General features: G+C 38.3%; 1 protein-coding gene across 9 annotated transcripts in view; it reads right to left on the bottom strand.

Moving 5' to 3' along the window:
* SPIDR (scaffold protein involved in DNA repair) overlaps positions 1–16,698 on the bottom strand; it is a 584,775-nt gene that overhangs the window by 507,413 nt on the left and 60,664 nt on the right. For 6 of the 9 annotated variants that reach the window (XM_025870570.2, XM_025870572.2, XM_025870571.2 and 3 more), the window contains exons 2-3: positions 8,851–9,006; positions 7,936–8,002 (exon numbers count right to left, since the gene is read on the bottom strand). The exons of 1 other annotated variant lie outside the window; for it this stretch is intronic. In XM_025870570.2, the coding sequence (XP_025726355.2) occupies positions 7,936–8,002; positions 8,851–9,006 (223 nt within the window). Of the gene's footprint in view, positions 1–7,935; positions 8,003–8,850; positions 9,007–16,698 lie in introns of those variants that run through there. 2 more of the 9 variants (XM_073892749.1, XM_073892751.1) reach the window with 2 other exon arrangements.

The following is a 16,698-nucleotide window of genomic DNA, read 5'->3' as shown; positions in this document are numbered from 1 at the left end:
CCTTATTTTTGTACATATGTAAGTTTTTTCTTTCTTTAAAATTTTGGGAGGCACTTTCTTCTACCAGACCAAAATACACCCAAAATCTACTTTGTGGCCCTGATCTATGAACAAGCCTGATCATATCTGATCATATTCTGTTTTTTCGTTTTGTTCTGTTTTTGTTTGTTTTTATCTTTTTCTTTTTCTTTCCTTTTTCTTTTTTCTTTCTTTCCCTTTCTTTTCCCCCGGTTTCAGATTTTCTTCTGATTTGTTTAGAGTATATTTTCTGGGGACGTTGTTACCCTGTTAGCATTTTGCTCTCTCATTCATCTATTCTCCTCTGGACAAAACGAGAAGATGGAAAAAAATCACCTCAACAAAAAGAACAAGAGGCAGTACCGACTGCCAGGGACCTACTCAATACAGACATTAGCACGATGTCAGAACTAGAGTTCAAAATGATGATTTTAAAGATACTAGGGGGGGCTTGAAAAAAGCATGGAAGTTATTAGAGAAACCCTTTCTGGAGAAATAAAAGAACTAAAATCTAACCAAGTCGAAATCAAAAAGGCTATTAATTAGGTGCAATCAAAATGGGGGCCCTAACTGCTAGGCTAAATGAGGCAGAAGAGAGAATTAGTGATATAGAAGACCAAATGATGGAAAATAAAGAAGCTGAGAAAAAGAGAGATAAACAACTACTGGATCAGGAAGGCAGAATTTGAGAGATAAGTGATACCATAAGACGAAACAACATTAGAATAATTGGGATCCCAGAAGAAGAAGAAAGAGAGAGGGGGACAGAAGGTATATTGGAGCAAATTACCAGAGAACTTCCCTAATGTGGGGAAGGAAACAGGCATCAAAATGCAGGAGGCACAGAGAACCCCTCTCAAAATCAATAAAAATAGGTCAACACCCCGACATCTAACAGTAAAACTTACAACTCTCAGAGACAAAGAGAAAATCCTGAAAGCAGCTCAGGAGAAGAGATATGTAACCTACAATGGTAGAAACATTAGACTGGCAACAAACCTATCTACAGAGACCTGGCAGGCCAGAAAGCACTGGCATGATATATTCGGAGCACTAAATGAGAAAAATATGCAGCCCAGAATACTATATCCACCTAAGCTGTCATTGAAAATAGAAGGAGAGATAAAAAGCTTCCAGGACAAACAAAAACTAAAGGAATTTGCAAACACGAAACCAGTCCTACAAGAAATCTTGAAAGGGGTCCTCTAAGCAAAGAGAGAGGCTAAGGGATGCCTGGGTGGCTCAGTCAGTTAAACGGCTGCCTTCAGCTCAGGTCATGATCCCAGGATCCTGGGATCGAGTCCCACATTGGGCTCCCTGCTCAACGGGGACCCTGCGTCTCCCTCTGCCTGCCACTCTCCTGCTTGTGCTCTGTCTCTCTCTCTCTGACAAATAAATAAATAAAATCTTTAAAAAAAAGAGAGAGAGAGGCTAGAAGCAACATAGACCAGAAGGAACACAGACAAGATACAGTAACAGTCATCTTACAGGCAATACAATGGCACTAAATTCATATCTTTCAAGTTACCCTGAATATAAATGGGCTAAATGTCCCAATCAAAAGACAGAGGCTATCAGATTGGGGAAAAAAATAAGACTCGTCGATATACTGTCTCCAAGAGACACATTTTAAAACCAAAAACACCCCCTGATTGAAAGTGAAGGGGTGGAAAACCATTTACCATGCTCATGGACACCAAAAGAAACCTGAGGTGGCAATCCTTATATCAGACAAATTAGATTTTAAACCAAAGACTGTAATAAGAGATAAGGAAGGACACTATATCCTACTTAAAGGGTCTATCCAAGAAGAAGATCTAACAATTGTAGGGGTGCCTGAGTGGCTCAGTCGTTAAGTGTCTGCTTCAGCTCAGGTCGTGATCCCAGGGTCCTGGGATCGAGCCCCGCATTGGGCTCCCTTCTCTGCGGGAAGCCTGCTTCTCCCTCTCCCATTCGCCCTGTTTGTGTTCCCTCTCTCTCTGTGTCTCTGTCAAATAAATAAAATCTTTAAAAAAAAAAAAAAAAGAAGACCTAACAATTTTATCTATGCCCCTAACATGGGAGCAGCCAATTATAGAACCCAATTAATAACAAAAGCAAAGAAACACATCGACAACAATACAACAATAGTGGGGGACTTTAACACCACCCTCACTGAAATGGACAGATCATCTAAGCAAAACATCAACAAGGAAATAAAGACTTTAAAATGACACACTAGACCAAATGGACTTCACAGATATATTCAGAACATTCCATCCCAAAGCAACAGAATACATTTTCTTCTCTAGTGCCCATGGAACATTCACCAGAATAGATCGCAACCTAGGTCACAAATCAGGTCTCAACCGGTACCAAAAGACAGGGATCATTCCCTGCATATTTTCAGACCACAATGCTTTGAAACTAGAACTCAATCACAAGACGAAAGTCAGAAAGAACTCAAACACGTGGAGGCTAAAGAGCACCCTACTAAAGAATGAATGGGTCAACCAGGAAATTAAAGAAGAATTAAAAAAATTCATGGAAACCAATGAAAATGAAAAGACAACTGTTCAAAATCTTTGGGATGCAACAAAGGCAGTCCTAAGATATAGCAATACAAGCCTTTCTCAAGAAACAAGAAAGGTCTCAAATACACAACATAACCCTACACCTAAAAGACCTGGAAAAAGAACAGCAAATGAAGCCTAAACCCAGCAGGAGAAGAGAAATAATACAGATAAGAGCAGAAATCAATGAAATAGAAACCAAAAGAACAGTAGAACAGATCAATGAAACTAGGAGCTGGTTCTTTGAAAGAATTAACAAGATTGATAAACCCCTGGCCGGACTTATCAAAGGAAAAGAGGAATGACCAAATCAACAAAATCATGAATGAAAGAGGAGAGATCACAACCAACACCAAAGAAATACAAACAATTATAAGAACATATTAAGAGCAACTATATGCCAGCAAATTAGACAATCTGAAGAAATGTATACATTCCTAGAGATGTGTCAACTACCAAAATTCAACCAGGAAGTAATAGAAAACCTGAACAGACCTATAACCACTAAGGAAATTGAAGAAGTCATCAAAAATCTCCCAACAAACAAAAGCCCAGGGCCAGATGGCTTCCCAGGGGAATTCTACCAAACATTTCAAGAAGAATTAATACCTCTTCTGAAACTGTTCCAAAAAATAGAAATGGAAGGAGAACTTCCAAACTCGTTTTAGAAGGCCACCATTACCTTGATCCCCAAACCAGACAAAAGACCCCATCAAAAAGGAGAATTACAGACCAATATCCTTGCTGAACATGGATGCAAAAATCTCACCAAAATACTAGCCAATAGGATCCAACAGTACATTAAAAGGATTATTCACCATGACCACGTGGGATATATCCCTGGGCTGCAAGGTTGGTTCAACATCTGCAAATCAATCAACATGATACAATATATTAACACAAGAAAGAAGAGGAATCATATGATCCTCTCAATAGAGGCAGAAAAACCATTTGACAAAGTACAGCATCCTTTCTTTATTGAAACTCTTCAGACTATAAGGATAGAGGGTACATACCTCAATATCATAAAAGCCATCTATGAAAAACCTACACCAAATATCATTCTCAATGGGGAAAAGCTGAGAGCTTTTCCCCTAGGGTCAGGAACACGGCAGGGATGTCCACTATCACCACTGCTATTCATCATATTATTAGAAGTCCTAGCCTCAGCAATCAGACAACAAAAAGAAAGAAAGAATCCAAATTGGCAAAGAAGTCAAACTCTCACTCTTTGCAGATGATAGGATACTTTATGTGGAAAACCCAAAAGACTCCACCCCAAAACTGCTAGAACTCATACAGGAACTCAGTAAAGTAGCAGGATATAAAATCAATGCACAGAAATCAGTGGCATTCCTATACTCCAACAACAAGACAGAAGAAAGAGAAATTAAGGAGTCGATCCCATTTACAATTGCACCCAAAACCATAAAATACCTAGGAATAAATCTAACCAAAGAGGCAAAGGATCTGTACTCAGAAAACTATAAAATACTCATGAAAGAAATTGAGGAAGACACAAAGAAACGGAAAAACGTTCCATGCTCATAGATTGGAAGAACAAACATTGTGAAGATGTCAAAGCTACCTAGAGCAATCTACACATTCAATGCAATCCCATCAAAATACCATCCACTTTTTTCAAAGAAATGGAACAAATAATCCTAAAATTTGTATGGAACCAGAAAAGACCTTGAATAGCCAGAGGAATGTTGAAAAAGAAAAGCAAAGCTGGCGGCATCACAATTCCGGACTTCAAGCTCTATTACAAAGCTGTCATCATCAAGACCGTATGATACTGGCAAAAAAACAGACACAGAGATCAATGGAACAGAATAGAGAGCCCAGAAATGGACCCTCAACTCTATGGTCAACTAAATCTTCGACAAAGCAGGAAAGAATGTCCAATGGAAAAAAGACAGTCTCTTCAACAAATGGTGTTGGGAAAATTGGACAGCCACACGCAGAAGAATGAAACTGGACCATTTCCTTACACCACACACAAAAATAGACACCAAATGGTTGAAAGACCTAAACGTGAGACAGGAGTCCATCCAAATCCTAAAGGAGAACACAGGCAGCAACCTCTTCGACCTCAGCCGCAGCAACTTCTTCCTAGAAACATAGCCAAAGGCAAGGGAAGCAAGGGCAAAAATGAACTATTGGGACCTCATCAAGATAAAAAGCTTTTGCACAGCAAAAGAAACAGTCAACAAAACCAAAAGCCAACTGACAGAATGGGAGAAGATATCTGCAAATGATATATCAGATAAAGGGCTAGTATCCAAAATCTATAAAGAACTTATCAAACTCAACACCCAAAGAACAAATGATCCAATCAAGAAATGGGCAGAAGACATGAACAGACATTTTTCCAAAGAAGACATCCAAATGGGCCAACAGACACATGAAAAAGGTTCAACATCGCTCGGCATCAGGGAAATCCAAATCAAAACCTCAATGAGATATCACCTCACACCAGTCACAATGGCTAAAATTAACAAGTCAGGAAATGACAGATGTTGGTGGGGATGCAGAGAAAGGGGAACCCTCCTACACTGTTGGTAGGAATGCAAGGTGGTGCAGCCACTCTGGAAAACAATATGGAGGTTCCTCAGAAAGTTGAAAATAGAGCTACCCTACGATCCAGCAATTGCACTACTGGGTATTTTCCGCAAAGATACAAATGTAGGGATCCAAAGGGGTACGTGTACCCCAATGTTTATAACAGCAATATCCACAATAGCCAAACTGTGGAAAGAGCCAATATATCCATCGACAGATGAATGGATAAAGAAGAGGTGGTATATTTATACAATGGAATATTATGCAACCATCAAAAGGAATGAAATCTTGCTATTTGCAATGACGTGAACGGAACTGGAGGGTGTTATGCTGAGCGAAATAAGTCAATCAAAGAAAGACATTTATCATATAACCTCACTGATATGAGGAATTCTTAATCTCAGGAAACAAACTGAGGGTTGCTGGAGTGGTGAGGGGTGAGAGGGATGGGGTGGCTGGGTGATAGACACTGGGGAGGGTATGTGCTATGGTGAGTGCTGTGAATTGTTTAAGACTGTTGGTTCACAGATCTGTACCTCTGAAACAAATAATACATTATATGTTAAAAAAAAAAAAAGAAGATGCAATGTATGGTGATTAACATAATACAAAAAGAAAAAAGTGGGAACAGGGATTGTCAAAGAAAATATACGCTTTTCCTCTTCTGTGTAAAGAAACATGTACAGAATATCTCTTAAGTTCATAGAAGTCTATAATTATTACTAATTACAGAAGCTGAAGAAAAAGACACATTGTTTTGCTTACAATATGAATGCAGTTTCTGGGTCCTACCCTAATGCAGAGGCATTCAATAGATATGCTGAGCCAAAAATGAAAAAAAATAAATAAATAAACAGTAATTTAAGCTACTTAATCTTGGTTCAGAATTTCAGAGTATACTTTGGTAAAAACACAATAATTTTATTAAGAACCTGGTGCTTCATCTTTCACTAGCTATTTTATAATAGGCATAAACGTTAGCCTTAAATTTATTGTACATTTTTAATTCAGGTTAGAATTTGTGTGTGTTTAAAAAAAGGTTTTGAATTCAAATTTAAATATTTTTATTGCCAGAAAGGTCATTAAATTTACCTAATAAAAAAATACTTCTATCAAAAAAAAAAGGAATGAAATCTTGCCATTTGCAATGACGTGGATAGAACTGGAGGGTATTATGCTGAGCGAAATAAGTCAATCAGAGAAAGACATGTATCATATGACCTCACTGATATGAGGAATTCTTAATCTCAGGAAACAAACTGAGGGTTCCTGGAGTGGTGGGGGATGCGAGGGATGGGGTGGCTGGGTAATAGACACTGGGGAGGGTATGTGCTATGGTGAGCGCTGTGAATTGTGCAAGACTGTTGAATAACAGACCTGTACCTCTGAAGCAAATAATACATTATATGTTAAAAAATAAATAAAAAGAAGAAAATAGCAGGAGGGGAAAAATGAAGGGGGGAAATCAGAGGGGGAGACAAACCATGAGAAACTATGGACTCTAAAAAACAAACTGAGGGTTCTAGAGGGGAGGAGGGTGGGGGGATGGGTTAGCCTGGTGATGGGTATTAAAGAGGGCACGTTCTGCCTGGAGCACTGGGTCTGATACGCAAACAATGAATCATGGAACACTACATCAAAAACTAATGATGTAATGTATGGTGATTAACATAACATAATAAAAAATTTTAAAAAAAAGAAATACTTATATAGCTCTTATTCACAGGAAGTTTTCCCACTCCGCAGAATTTTTGGCAAGCTTTCACATAGCTCTTTTTGCCATCGGACATAACAGCATTTGCTGCCATCTATTAAGCAACTACTAAGTGCAAGCCTTTGAAATAGACATTTTATTACTTTCTTTTTGTTAACAATAACCCAATGAGGCACACATTCTTATACACATTTCCCAGATGGAGAAACTAAGGCTTAGTGTGTTTAGCTTCTTTCCCAAGATCACACAGTCAGGACCCCTAGGGGCAAAGGAGATCCCTAAGGTCTCAAGCACTGACTTTCCCTGCCTACCCAGTGAGTGTAGCAGCAGAGCCAGCCAGCAGCCTCCCTGATACCCCGTTTTCTTCCTTACTAACAAAAACATAGATATTTAAAAATCTTTAACTTCACTGAAGTCCCTTTAGTAGAGGCGACCCTATATAACAGGTTCTGGCCAAAGGTAGAGGTCCTTCGATGGAATTCCTTCCCAGAAGAAAAGTATATCTGGAGAAAATCCTCAGAACCTACAGTCTTCCTGAGAAGTAGGCCCAGACAATTTAGCTTCCACCTCATGACTGCAAGAACAAACTCCACACTAAGGTTGCAGAACTCAGAACACATCTGACTCCCTGAACTTCTTATTGCAGGAGATAAATTCAACCCCATTTCTTCAAACACTCTAAAAGTTTCCTACTATCTGTATCTGAAAGCCTTCCCTAACTAATTCACCAAGTAAGAATTTCATTGCCTGAAATACTATAGTCTTTTATCATAGCTCATAACCGTTATTTTCCAAATCAGAATTTTTTTAAATCCTGGAGCTGTGAGCCTAAGCTAACCTACTGGGCTCTGATGATAACAGTAAACCCAGGAAGGACACACAAAAAATTTTAATAATTATCTACAGGAGGCAAGAAAAAAAAATGGGGTAAATAGTGACAAAGATGAGAGATTTCTCAAAAATTACCTTTTTACATTTTGATGTTTTTAAACCATAAATATATAGTCTACCCAAACTATGCAAATAAATCAAAGAAGGATATATTAGCCTTATACCATTTCTGTCAAGAAATCAACAAAATATTACCTTTCTTGGGTTGAGGGGATAATTCGAGGTGCTCTTCTGTAACAATCTCCTTTTCAGCTGTTAATGACTGCAGGAAGATGACAATAATAATAATGATAATGTAGTAATTTATGTGAACAAGGGCTAAAACCAAAAATATTTTGTAAAACTCAAAACCTTAAACTATACCATCCTTAAAATATGCCTCTCTTTTATTTATATTTACCAATAAGTATTCCCAAAGCACATACTCCTCATAGACACATAAATGTATTATTATATTCTACCAGGAATCTAAACAGAGAACTAACCATTAAGAGTTTATAACAGTATTCCATTTTGTACATATCTATAAGTATTTCAAAATTACCATATATACAAATATTAACCAGAATATCTTGTTGCCAAAAGATCCTGAGTATACAAGCATTTCATAAATATACTTCATGTGAAGAGTAGGATGCTCAAAAATTTCATCTTCTAAGAAACTTCTCAGTGCGTATCCTACATTTACAAAGAAGTACAAAGGTTGGGCCTGGCATAAAGAGGTGATTACTAACTTGCCACAATTACTAAGGGAATGCAAGGTTGAAAAAAGAAGACTACCAGGATGCCTGGGTGGCTCACCCAGTTAAGCAGCTGCCTTCGGCTTGTATCATGATCCTAAGGTCCTGGGATCCAGTCCCACATCCCCACATCGGGCTCCTTGCTCAGCGGGGAGCCTGCTTCTCCCTCTGCCTGCTACTCCCCCTGCTTGTGCTCACTCTCTCTCACTCTCTGATTTAAAAAAAAAAAAAGACGACTGTACGAATTACTGTGTCCTGAAATAAGGAAGGGAATGCCAAAGAAATATAATTAGTGGCCTAAACACTCAGGAATCTAAGTATCCTTTGGGATTCAAGGAAAACAATTTTATAATTTTTATAATTACCCTACCAGAGTCTCAGAAGTGTCCTGAAATCCTTCTCCACATCTGAGCCATGCTTCAGAGAGGGAAGCAACTGCCCCCACTGTCCTGAGACCTGCTCTTCTGAACTTCAGTGGACTCCCTCCTGGAAAGGATGGGTTTTCTATATCCCAATTTCTTTTTCTCTGTAGAGATGGTTTTTAAAGAAAAAAAACAAAACACAAAATTCAAATAAACTTCATTAAATATACATTAAGTTGACAATTAACACTGTGGAAACCCAGGCATAGGTTTTGAATGTCTCTGAATCCCCATGTAAAAAAAAAAAGTAACAAGAAAGCACATAAACATGTACAATTAGAGAACAAATTCCAAAATACAAATAGGTGAGGACAAATATTCAACCCTCCAAAAGTCCTGCATATGATTCTATCTGAGAGCAAACCTGAGAGAAGTGAAGGAGCAAAGGAGGATCTGAGTACATAGACATGTGGTGTTCACTAGGAAGTGGAGCAGGCAAGCTGAGAATGAAATGGTACCTGAAACAGGATGAGGACAAGGGTTCCACCCAAGAAGATCCAAAGGAGTAGGAGCAGTCTAGGACACTCAGCACTGGTCAGCCAGGACTACCTTCCTGGACCGGGCCTCACACTGCAGAGAAACTGCTGGCAGTGCAATCTGCTCAGCAGCACAGGGATGGTAGAGACAAAGAAAAGAAAAGGTCCAGATGGAGTGGAGGAATGGAACCAAGCCAGAAAATATCTAAATAACAAATAAACATGTGGCCATATTTTTGCAAACTACAAGAAAACAACAGAAATTATCAAAGCTATTTTGAATCCTGCCTTCTTCTAAAAATGCACAGAAACCACAACATAAAAATAGGCAATAGAAAGGGATCAAGGTTAAATCCAATACAAAGTTTTATAAATAGAAAAAACGGAATGGAGCAGAATAACATTCCAACACACAAAGAAAGCATACTAAAGACATGTTGATAGAACAGAAAAAGTGTAACCTACTATTTCAATATAAGACAACATATTTAGATTACAAAAAGTCAGAAATGAAGTAACAAAACTTAAGCAGTAGAATAAAGTTAAAAAATCAGCTGAAGGAAAGAGCCCAGATGCCCATCCACAGATGAATGGATAAAGATGTGGTTTATATACATGATATACAATGTACATACAATGAAATGAATACACACACACACACACACACACACACACATATATCCATACAATGGAATGTTACTCCGCCATCAAAAAGGATGAAATCTTGCCATTTACAACAACATGGATGGAGCCAGAGTATGTTACGCTAAGTGAAATAAGCCAGTCAGAGAAAGACAAATACCATATGATTTCAGTCATATGTGGAATTTAAGAAACAAAACAGATGAACATGGGGGGAAGAGAAAAAGAAAGATGCAAACCATAAAACAGACTCTTAACTACAGAGAAAAAACTGAGGGTTACTAAAGGGGACGTAGGTAGAGGAAAGGGTTAAATGGGTGATGGGGATTAAGAAGAATACTTATGATGAACACTGGGGGTATTGTATGTAAGTGATGAATCACTAAATTCTACTCTTGAAACTAATATTGCACTGTATGCTAAGTGGAATTTAAATAAAAACTTGAAACAAAAATAAAATATTCTCTCAACAGGGAAAAAAAATCAGCTCAGGAAAAAAAGACTAAACTGGAAGGAATCCAAGAGCAAGTAGCTATCACAGATAATATCTTAAAAAAGTAGTAAGAAAGACATTTTAAAGTTCACCCACCTCCAATGAAGAAAGTAAAAGTATTCAAGAGAAACAGAGTGATCAGTCAAGTCTCTCTTGTGATCCAACACACAGATAATAGCAATCCCTGAAGATGAAAACCAAGATAATAGAACAAATATTAAAAACTGCAATTCCAGAAAAACGTTCCTGAAATCTTAAAAAAAAAAGGAAACTGCATATTGAAGCACACCACATACCTGGTAATATCAACCCAGAAGCAATCAAAACCAAGATATACCCTAGAAAACAGACCTTTAAACAAACGCTTTGAACATCTAGGGAAAGGAATAAATGACTTACAAATGAATAAAAATTATCTTATCATAGGATGTTGACAGCAACTTTATGCCAGAAAAAAACCCAGAAAAGTGTATTTAAGATACTCAAGGGAGGGGCACCTGGGTGGCTCAGTTGGTTGGGCGACTGCCTTCGGCTCGGGTCATGATCCTGGAGTCCCGGGATCGAGTCCCGCATCAGGCTCCCTGCTCAGTGGGGAGTCTGCTTCTCCCTCTGACCTTCCTCTCTCTCATGCTCTCTACCATTCTCTCTCTCTCTCTCAATAAATAAATAAAAATCTTAAAAAAAAGATACTCAAGGGAAGAAAATGTGAGTGAAGGAATTTTATCTAGCAACAGTGATAACACTGATTTATTTTCTCCAAATGTTTTTGTATAAGTTTTGCGTTTTTTTTAACAAATGTCTACAACATGCATTCATTTCATAAGATTTTAAATTTGCATTTTATTTAAGGAAAATCTTTTAGATTTGTATCACAAATCAAATTAAGGTCAACTACTGTAAGTTGATCACCTGAATAATACAAAAAAAAAAAAAAAACCCTCAACATCATTGTGGTTAAAAAAGAAATGAATTAAGATTAAAATGCACCAGTAAAACTTCCATAACTAGAACAGAGGGAAGAAATCCAAAAAACAAATTCAGCCATAACATAGATGGTATTTTAATATGTAAGAACCCCAAGCATATTCCTCTTTATGTAGAAACTCCTATGGCAGGGCAGGACTACAAAAGGAAGCGTCTATCCTCAAGAGGGTATTCACCCTCCACTAGTGGCAGTTTCCCCTGACAGCTCTGAGGAAGCTCTCTTTGTTAACTAGAACAGTAAATAAAGAGGAAGATAACATTTGGTCTCTTTTGAGCCAATTTTTTTTTAACTCCAGAATACTCTTTAATGCATCAAATCAGCCCAGGTCAGCTCTGTAAACGAATGGGTGACATGGGGGAATAGGACAGGAAAGTACAAGATGAGCCTGAAGTATCTTAAACCAGACAGTAAGAAAGCACTCAAGGAATGAGAACATGTCATAAGGACACATGAGCCTGCGTGAATGGCCTCTCACTGGCCAAATGTGGAACATTCCTGCACCAAATAAATAATGACAGTAAAGGATTATAACCTATTGAATAGGCATATGAGTCTATATTGATATAAACAGTGGATTTAGAAAATCATCAATGAAAGCTGAAACTAGTAGGTGACGGTTTAATGATGCAAAGGATATTTACATGCTCATGAAGCATCTCCCCACAAATTACTTATTAATTCCAAAGGGAAAAACAGTAACTTTAAAGTGGGGAAACCTGTCAGACACCACTTTAATCAAGTAACCAGCATCAAGTGCCTCTTGATTGGAGGCACTGAAAAGAACACAAGATTTCTGTGGTATTCCTACCAGAGAGGAATAACCTAAATCTAAACTGGGGAAAATATCAGACAAGACCACAATAACTGGACTGTACACCTCAGCAATGACAAGGTCAAGAAATACAAAGAAAGTCTGAAGAACTGTTTCAGATTAACAGAAGATTAAAGAGGCATGGAAAGGAAATGAAATGTATGATCCTAGATTGGATCTTGGACCAGAGGAAAAAAGGTCATTATTAGGCAATTGATAAAATTTGAATATGAACTGTTGACTAGATAATATTGTATCAGTTTTTAATTTCCTATTTTTGTAATTATACTATGCTTATGTAAGAGAAGATCCTTATTCTGGAAATAAATATTTAGGGGTAGAGGTACAGAAAAAAAATTGATACAAGCATGGGGAAAGAAAGAGGAAGAGGAGGGGGAGGAAGAGGAAAAGAAAGACAAAGAAAGAGGCAAAAAATAATAAACCAGTGAAATGGAGTAAAGGGTTATATTAGTTTCCTAGGGTTGCTTAACAAATGACCACAAATTCAGTGGCTTAAAACAACATCCTTATTCTCACAATTCTGGAGCCAAGAAGTCCAAAATGAAGGTGTTAGCCCCTCTGGAGGCTCCAGGGAAGAATCTTTCCTGGCCTCTTTCTCCCAGCAATCCTTGCCTTCCTTGGATTGTGGCTGCATCATTCCCGTCTCTGCCTCTGTCGTCTCGTGGCCTTCTCTCCTACGTGTCTTTCTGTGTATCTCCTCTTCTCACAAGTCATTGGGATTCAGGGCTCACCCTAATGCAGTATAACTTCATCTTAACTAGTTACATCTGCAAAGGTCCTATCTCCAAAAAAGTCTACCTTCTGGAGTTCCAGGTGGACAGGAGTTTGTAGAGGACACTATTTAACCTATTTACAGTTCCACCATAAGGAATTTCATTACACTATTCTTCCAACTTTTCTGTAAGTTTGAAATTCTGTCAAAATAAAAGTTACCAAAAAAAAAAAAACCCCACTAAATAACTACATAAGCCCAGGATGATCCCAGCAAGAAGAGAAATATAGTCAATTTTCATTATTCGTAGTAGTTACCATTCAATAAAGTCACCACAAACAATGAATAGCAAATACTGACTCACTATTTCTAGGGGAAATACAGGATTGATCCCTGTCAGTATACAACCTTATTTTATGTGTGTTTCTACTTAAAAACACCTTATTTAATATATATAGTTGATTCTTTAACATTGAACTCATGGCCAAAAGCACTCATACCTGAACAAGGCTGATCTAACATGAATTTTCTCCATAAGGCACGTCACGGTTGTTCTGCACTTAGGGACACTAGACAGCACCTCAGAACTACGCTTGGGGGCCATTTTACACAGTGAAATCACACAAAGCATAAAACTGTGAAAAACATGGCATTAAGTAGACCAAGAAAGGACACACTTATTTACAGTGTAAGAGCTGGAACAAGCAGGCAGAAAGAATGGGCCCTTGTTCGACCTCAGCTGAGAACTTACACGTCAAGCGACTCAAATTTTTCTCTGCTCTACACATGTCCACAAATTACTGTAAAAGCATCGCAAGGATTGGTTTGGGGATTACAAATAACTTTGGGCAAAGAGGGGAATTTGTTAATACAGAATCTGAATAATGAGGATCGACTATACTTTGAATAGAACTTTAAAAGGAAGCAATTGAAGTGGTTGAAACACAAAAGTGTTCATTGCTTCATTGTTTTACTATCCAGCCCCTCAGAGATCACTTTTCCTTCTTGTTGCTGCTCTGCTCAATTTTTCATCTCTTTAGGTACACCATGCTTATGAATTTCATTTATTCATTTTGAAACTTTACTCCCTAAAAAAGTAAATGCATGCCACCATACATCTTTGGGCTACTCCCCCTGGAAAGTTTCTAAATAGTATTTGTTTGGGGTATCATTTAATAAATTTGGGGAACAAATAAGATCTCTAACTGAATGCAAAGGGGAGTTTTCTTGAGTATCTGAATAAATCTCAACGGCTCAAGCCATATACTTGAAGAATGTAAATGCCTTTGCACCCAGGAATTTACATACATTCAGAAGAGATAGTGACTCAGGGACGCTCAAGTCAGCGGAACATAGAAAGTTTTAACCAAGTTGGCCAGTTAGCAAGCACTGTGAGACTCAGAGCTCATTCTATCAAATATTTGCCCATTTGTTTCTTCAGAGGTCTTTCCTTCCCTCAGGTGACAGAACATTTCTCAGGCCTGTCACTCACTGCTCTAATTACCTTTGGTCCTTTGCTTCTCTAGATTTCATCCATACTCAGATTCTTTAGGGACTAGAACCCTCTAATTAATATAAATGACAGAAATATGATGTTCTTATCTTCAGTCAACATTTATTGAGCGCCCAGTGCATGCAGACACTCTGCTAGGCCTCAGGGATACAAGATGAGCAAGAAAGCCCCTGCTCTCCAGTAGCTCAGGCTGTGGTGAGAGAAACTCTCCCACAAATCTGATGACATGAAAGCCTGAGCCCAAGTTCAGATACTGGCTAGCCTGGCCTTCAACGTTACTTTTCAGCCTTCCCCTCCACTCCCCCAATCAATCTGTTCTCCCCCTTAACACACTCAACAGAGCCTGCACATCTCCACCACCATAACTGCATCCATGGCACTGTTTGCTGGAAATCACCTCTCCACTCCCTTCAGTCTCTCCAACTCTGCCACAGATCAATGCTCTTGTCTTCCATGAAATATTCCCCAATACCTCCACATACATACCTCCTTCTGTGAAGCCATCAGGGCTCCAGTATATTCTACTCCTTCCATTAGAATAGCAGGAGACATGTGCCTAATCATCTCATCACCTCAGTGCATAGTGCTCTCCCCACAGAGGTACTCATTAAAATGACTGCTAAATGAATATGTAAATTATGTATCATACTAATCATCACTGCTTCACAGATGCTAATGATATCTAAAGTAAATCAGACAGTAGGCATAAGCTTAAAGGGAAATTCAGTATACTACATTTCCATTTTATCCATCGAATGTAACAATACCTCTACCACAGATCCCTTTACACGGTTAGTAATCATTGTATATGTCTCTCTCCAGTGTTTACTCAGCCATAGAGGAGGCACTTACAATGCAGCTTCACTGGCCTTCTCACCCAGCCATCTTTTTTTTTTTTTTTTTTTTTTTGAGGCTACTGGAAAAGATTCTCTTCTTCCCAACTTGGTCAAGGATGTGACCCCAAAGCAGCCAGCAGCCTTGTCCTATACCATATGAAGAAACCTGAGAAAGTGAGAAGAGGTACAAGTTGTACTCCAGGTTATAGGCCAAGTATTTGAGCAATCCAGGTGCCCAGCTGCTGTGAGCTGCAAGTCTACCCATCAATCTTTTGTACCTTTGTCCAGTTTAAATTAGGCTTCAATCACTAGCTACTGAGTTGAACTATAGCACTCAGTTTATGTTTCCCCCAAACTGAAGTGATTCACTGACCATTCTGAAGGTATACAGCTACAAAGTTTGCCCCCTTCAATGACCTTGGGTTCTAAGAATATGCATTAGAGTGGAGGAAAAAGGAGGCCAAGATTGGATTGATGGACTCAAAAATAGATTAGTAAATGTTTCCTGGTGAAAGCTGGTTTTGACTCTCATGAGAGAAAAAATGTACTTTGGTGATGGCTATACACAGGTCCTGGATTTTCCAGGACAGTCCTAGTTCCAAATATCCTGATTATTACCCTCCCAGAGCAGAGAAACATCAAGGCAATTTCACAAGCAGCACACAAGTCCTTATAGAGCACATGTTCAGGTTTTGATGTCAGAATGCTGTCAATGACCTGTGCTACTTGTTGGCCGCATTAACACTGAGCCAGGTTATCTTCTCAAGACATGTTTCTGCATCTGTAAAATGGAGATAACATACTGACCTCAAGACCATTATGAAGATTAAGTTGGTACTAACAACAATCCTATGTAATAATAGTACTATAGACCACAATTACAAAAGGTAGAAGAATAGTTAATTAATATTCACAAGTTAAAATGGGAATGTGCTTTAGACATTTTTAATAGATGCTTTATTTTCCTATGCTGTGATTCACAAAAATATTGCTTTAATCTAATGACTTACTTCAATATCTCAAACCCTAAAAGAAAAAAAGAAGCTTCCTGATTAGAACTCCATGGCCTCTCAAAGTTTAAGGAACAGAAACGAATTAAATGAAAAACTCAGTGGAATAGGCCAGTCTATTTCTAGAGTCAAAGTCACTATTCCATAAGCTATAGCCCTGTGACTAATACACTTGCCTTATTTTTCTCCTAGGCTGGTCAGGCATGTGAATTAAGAAAATAAAAGTAGGCCCTCTTCCCTCTCGTGCTCTCTATCTCTCATTCTCTCTCTCTCAAAATATAAATAAATAAAATCTTT

Source organism: Callorhinus ursinus, unplaced genomic scaffold, assembly GCF_003265705.2.
Source record: "Callorhinus ursinus isolate GAN/ISIS: 27379988/994484 unplaced genomic scaffold, GSC_fseal_2.0 scaffold5, whole genome shotgun sequence".
NCBI lineage: Eukaryota > Metazoa > Chordata > Mammalia > Carnivora > Otariidae > Callorhinus > Callorhinus ursinus.
Note: the sequence above shows the minus strand (reverse complement) of the source record. Positions and strands in the feature narration are given on the sequence as shown.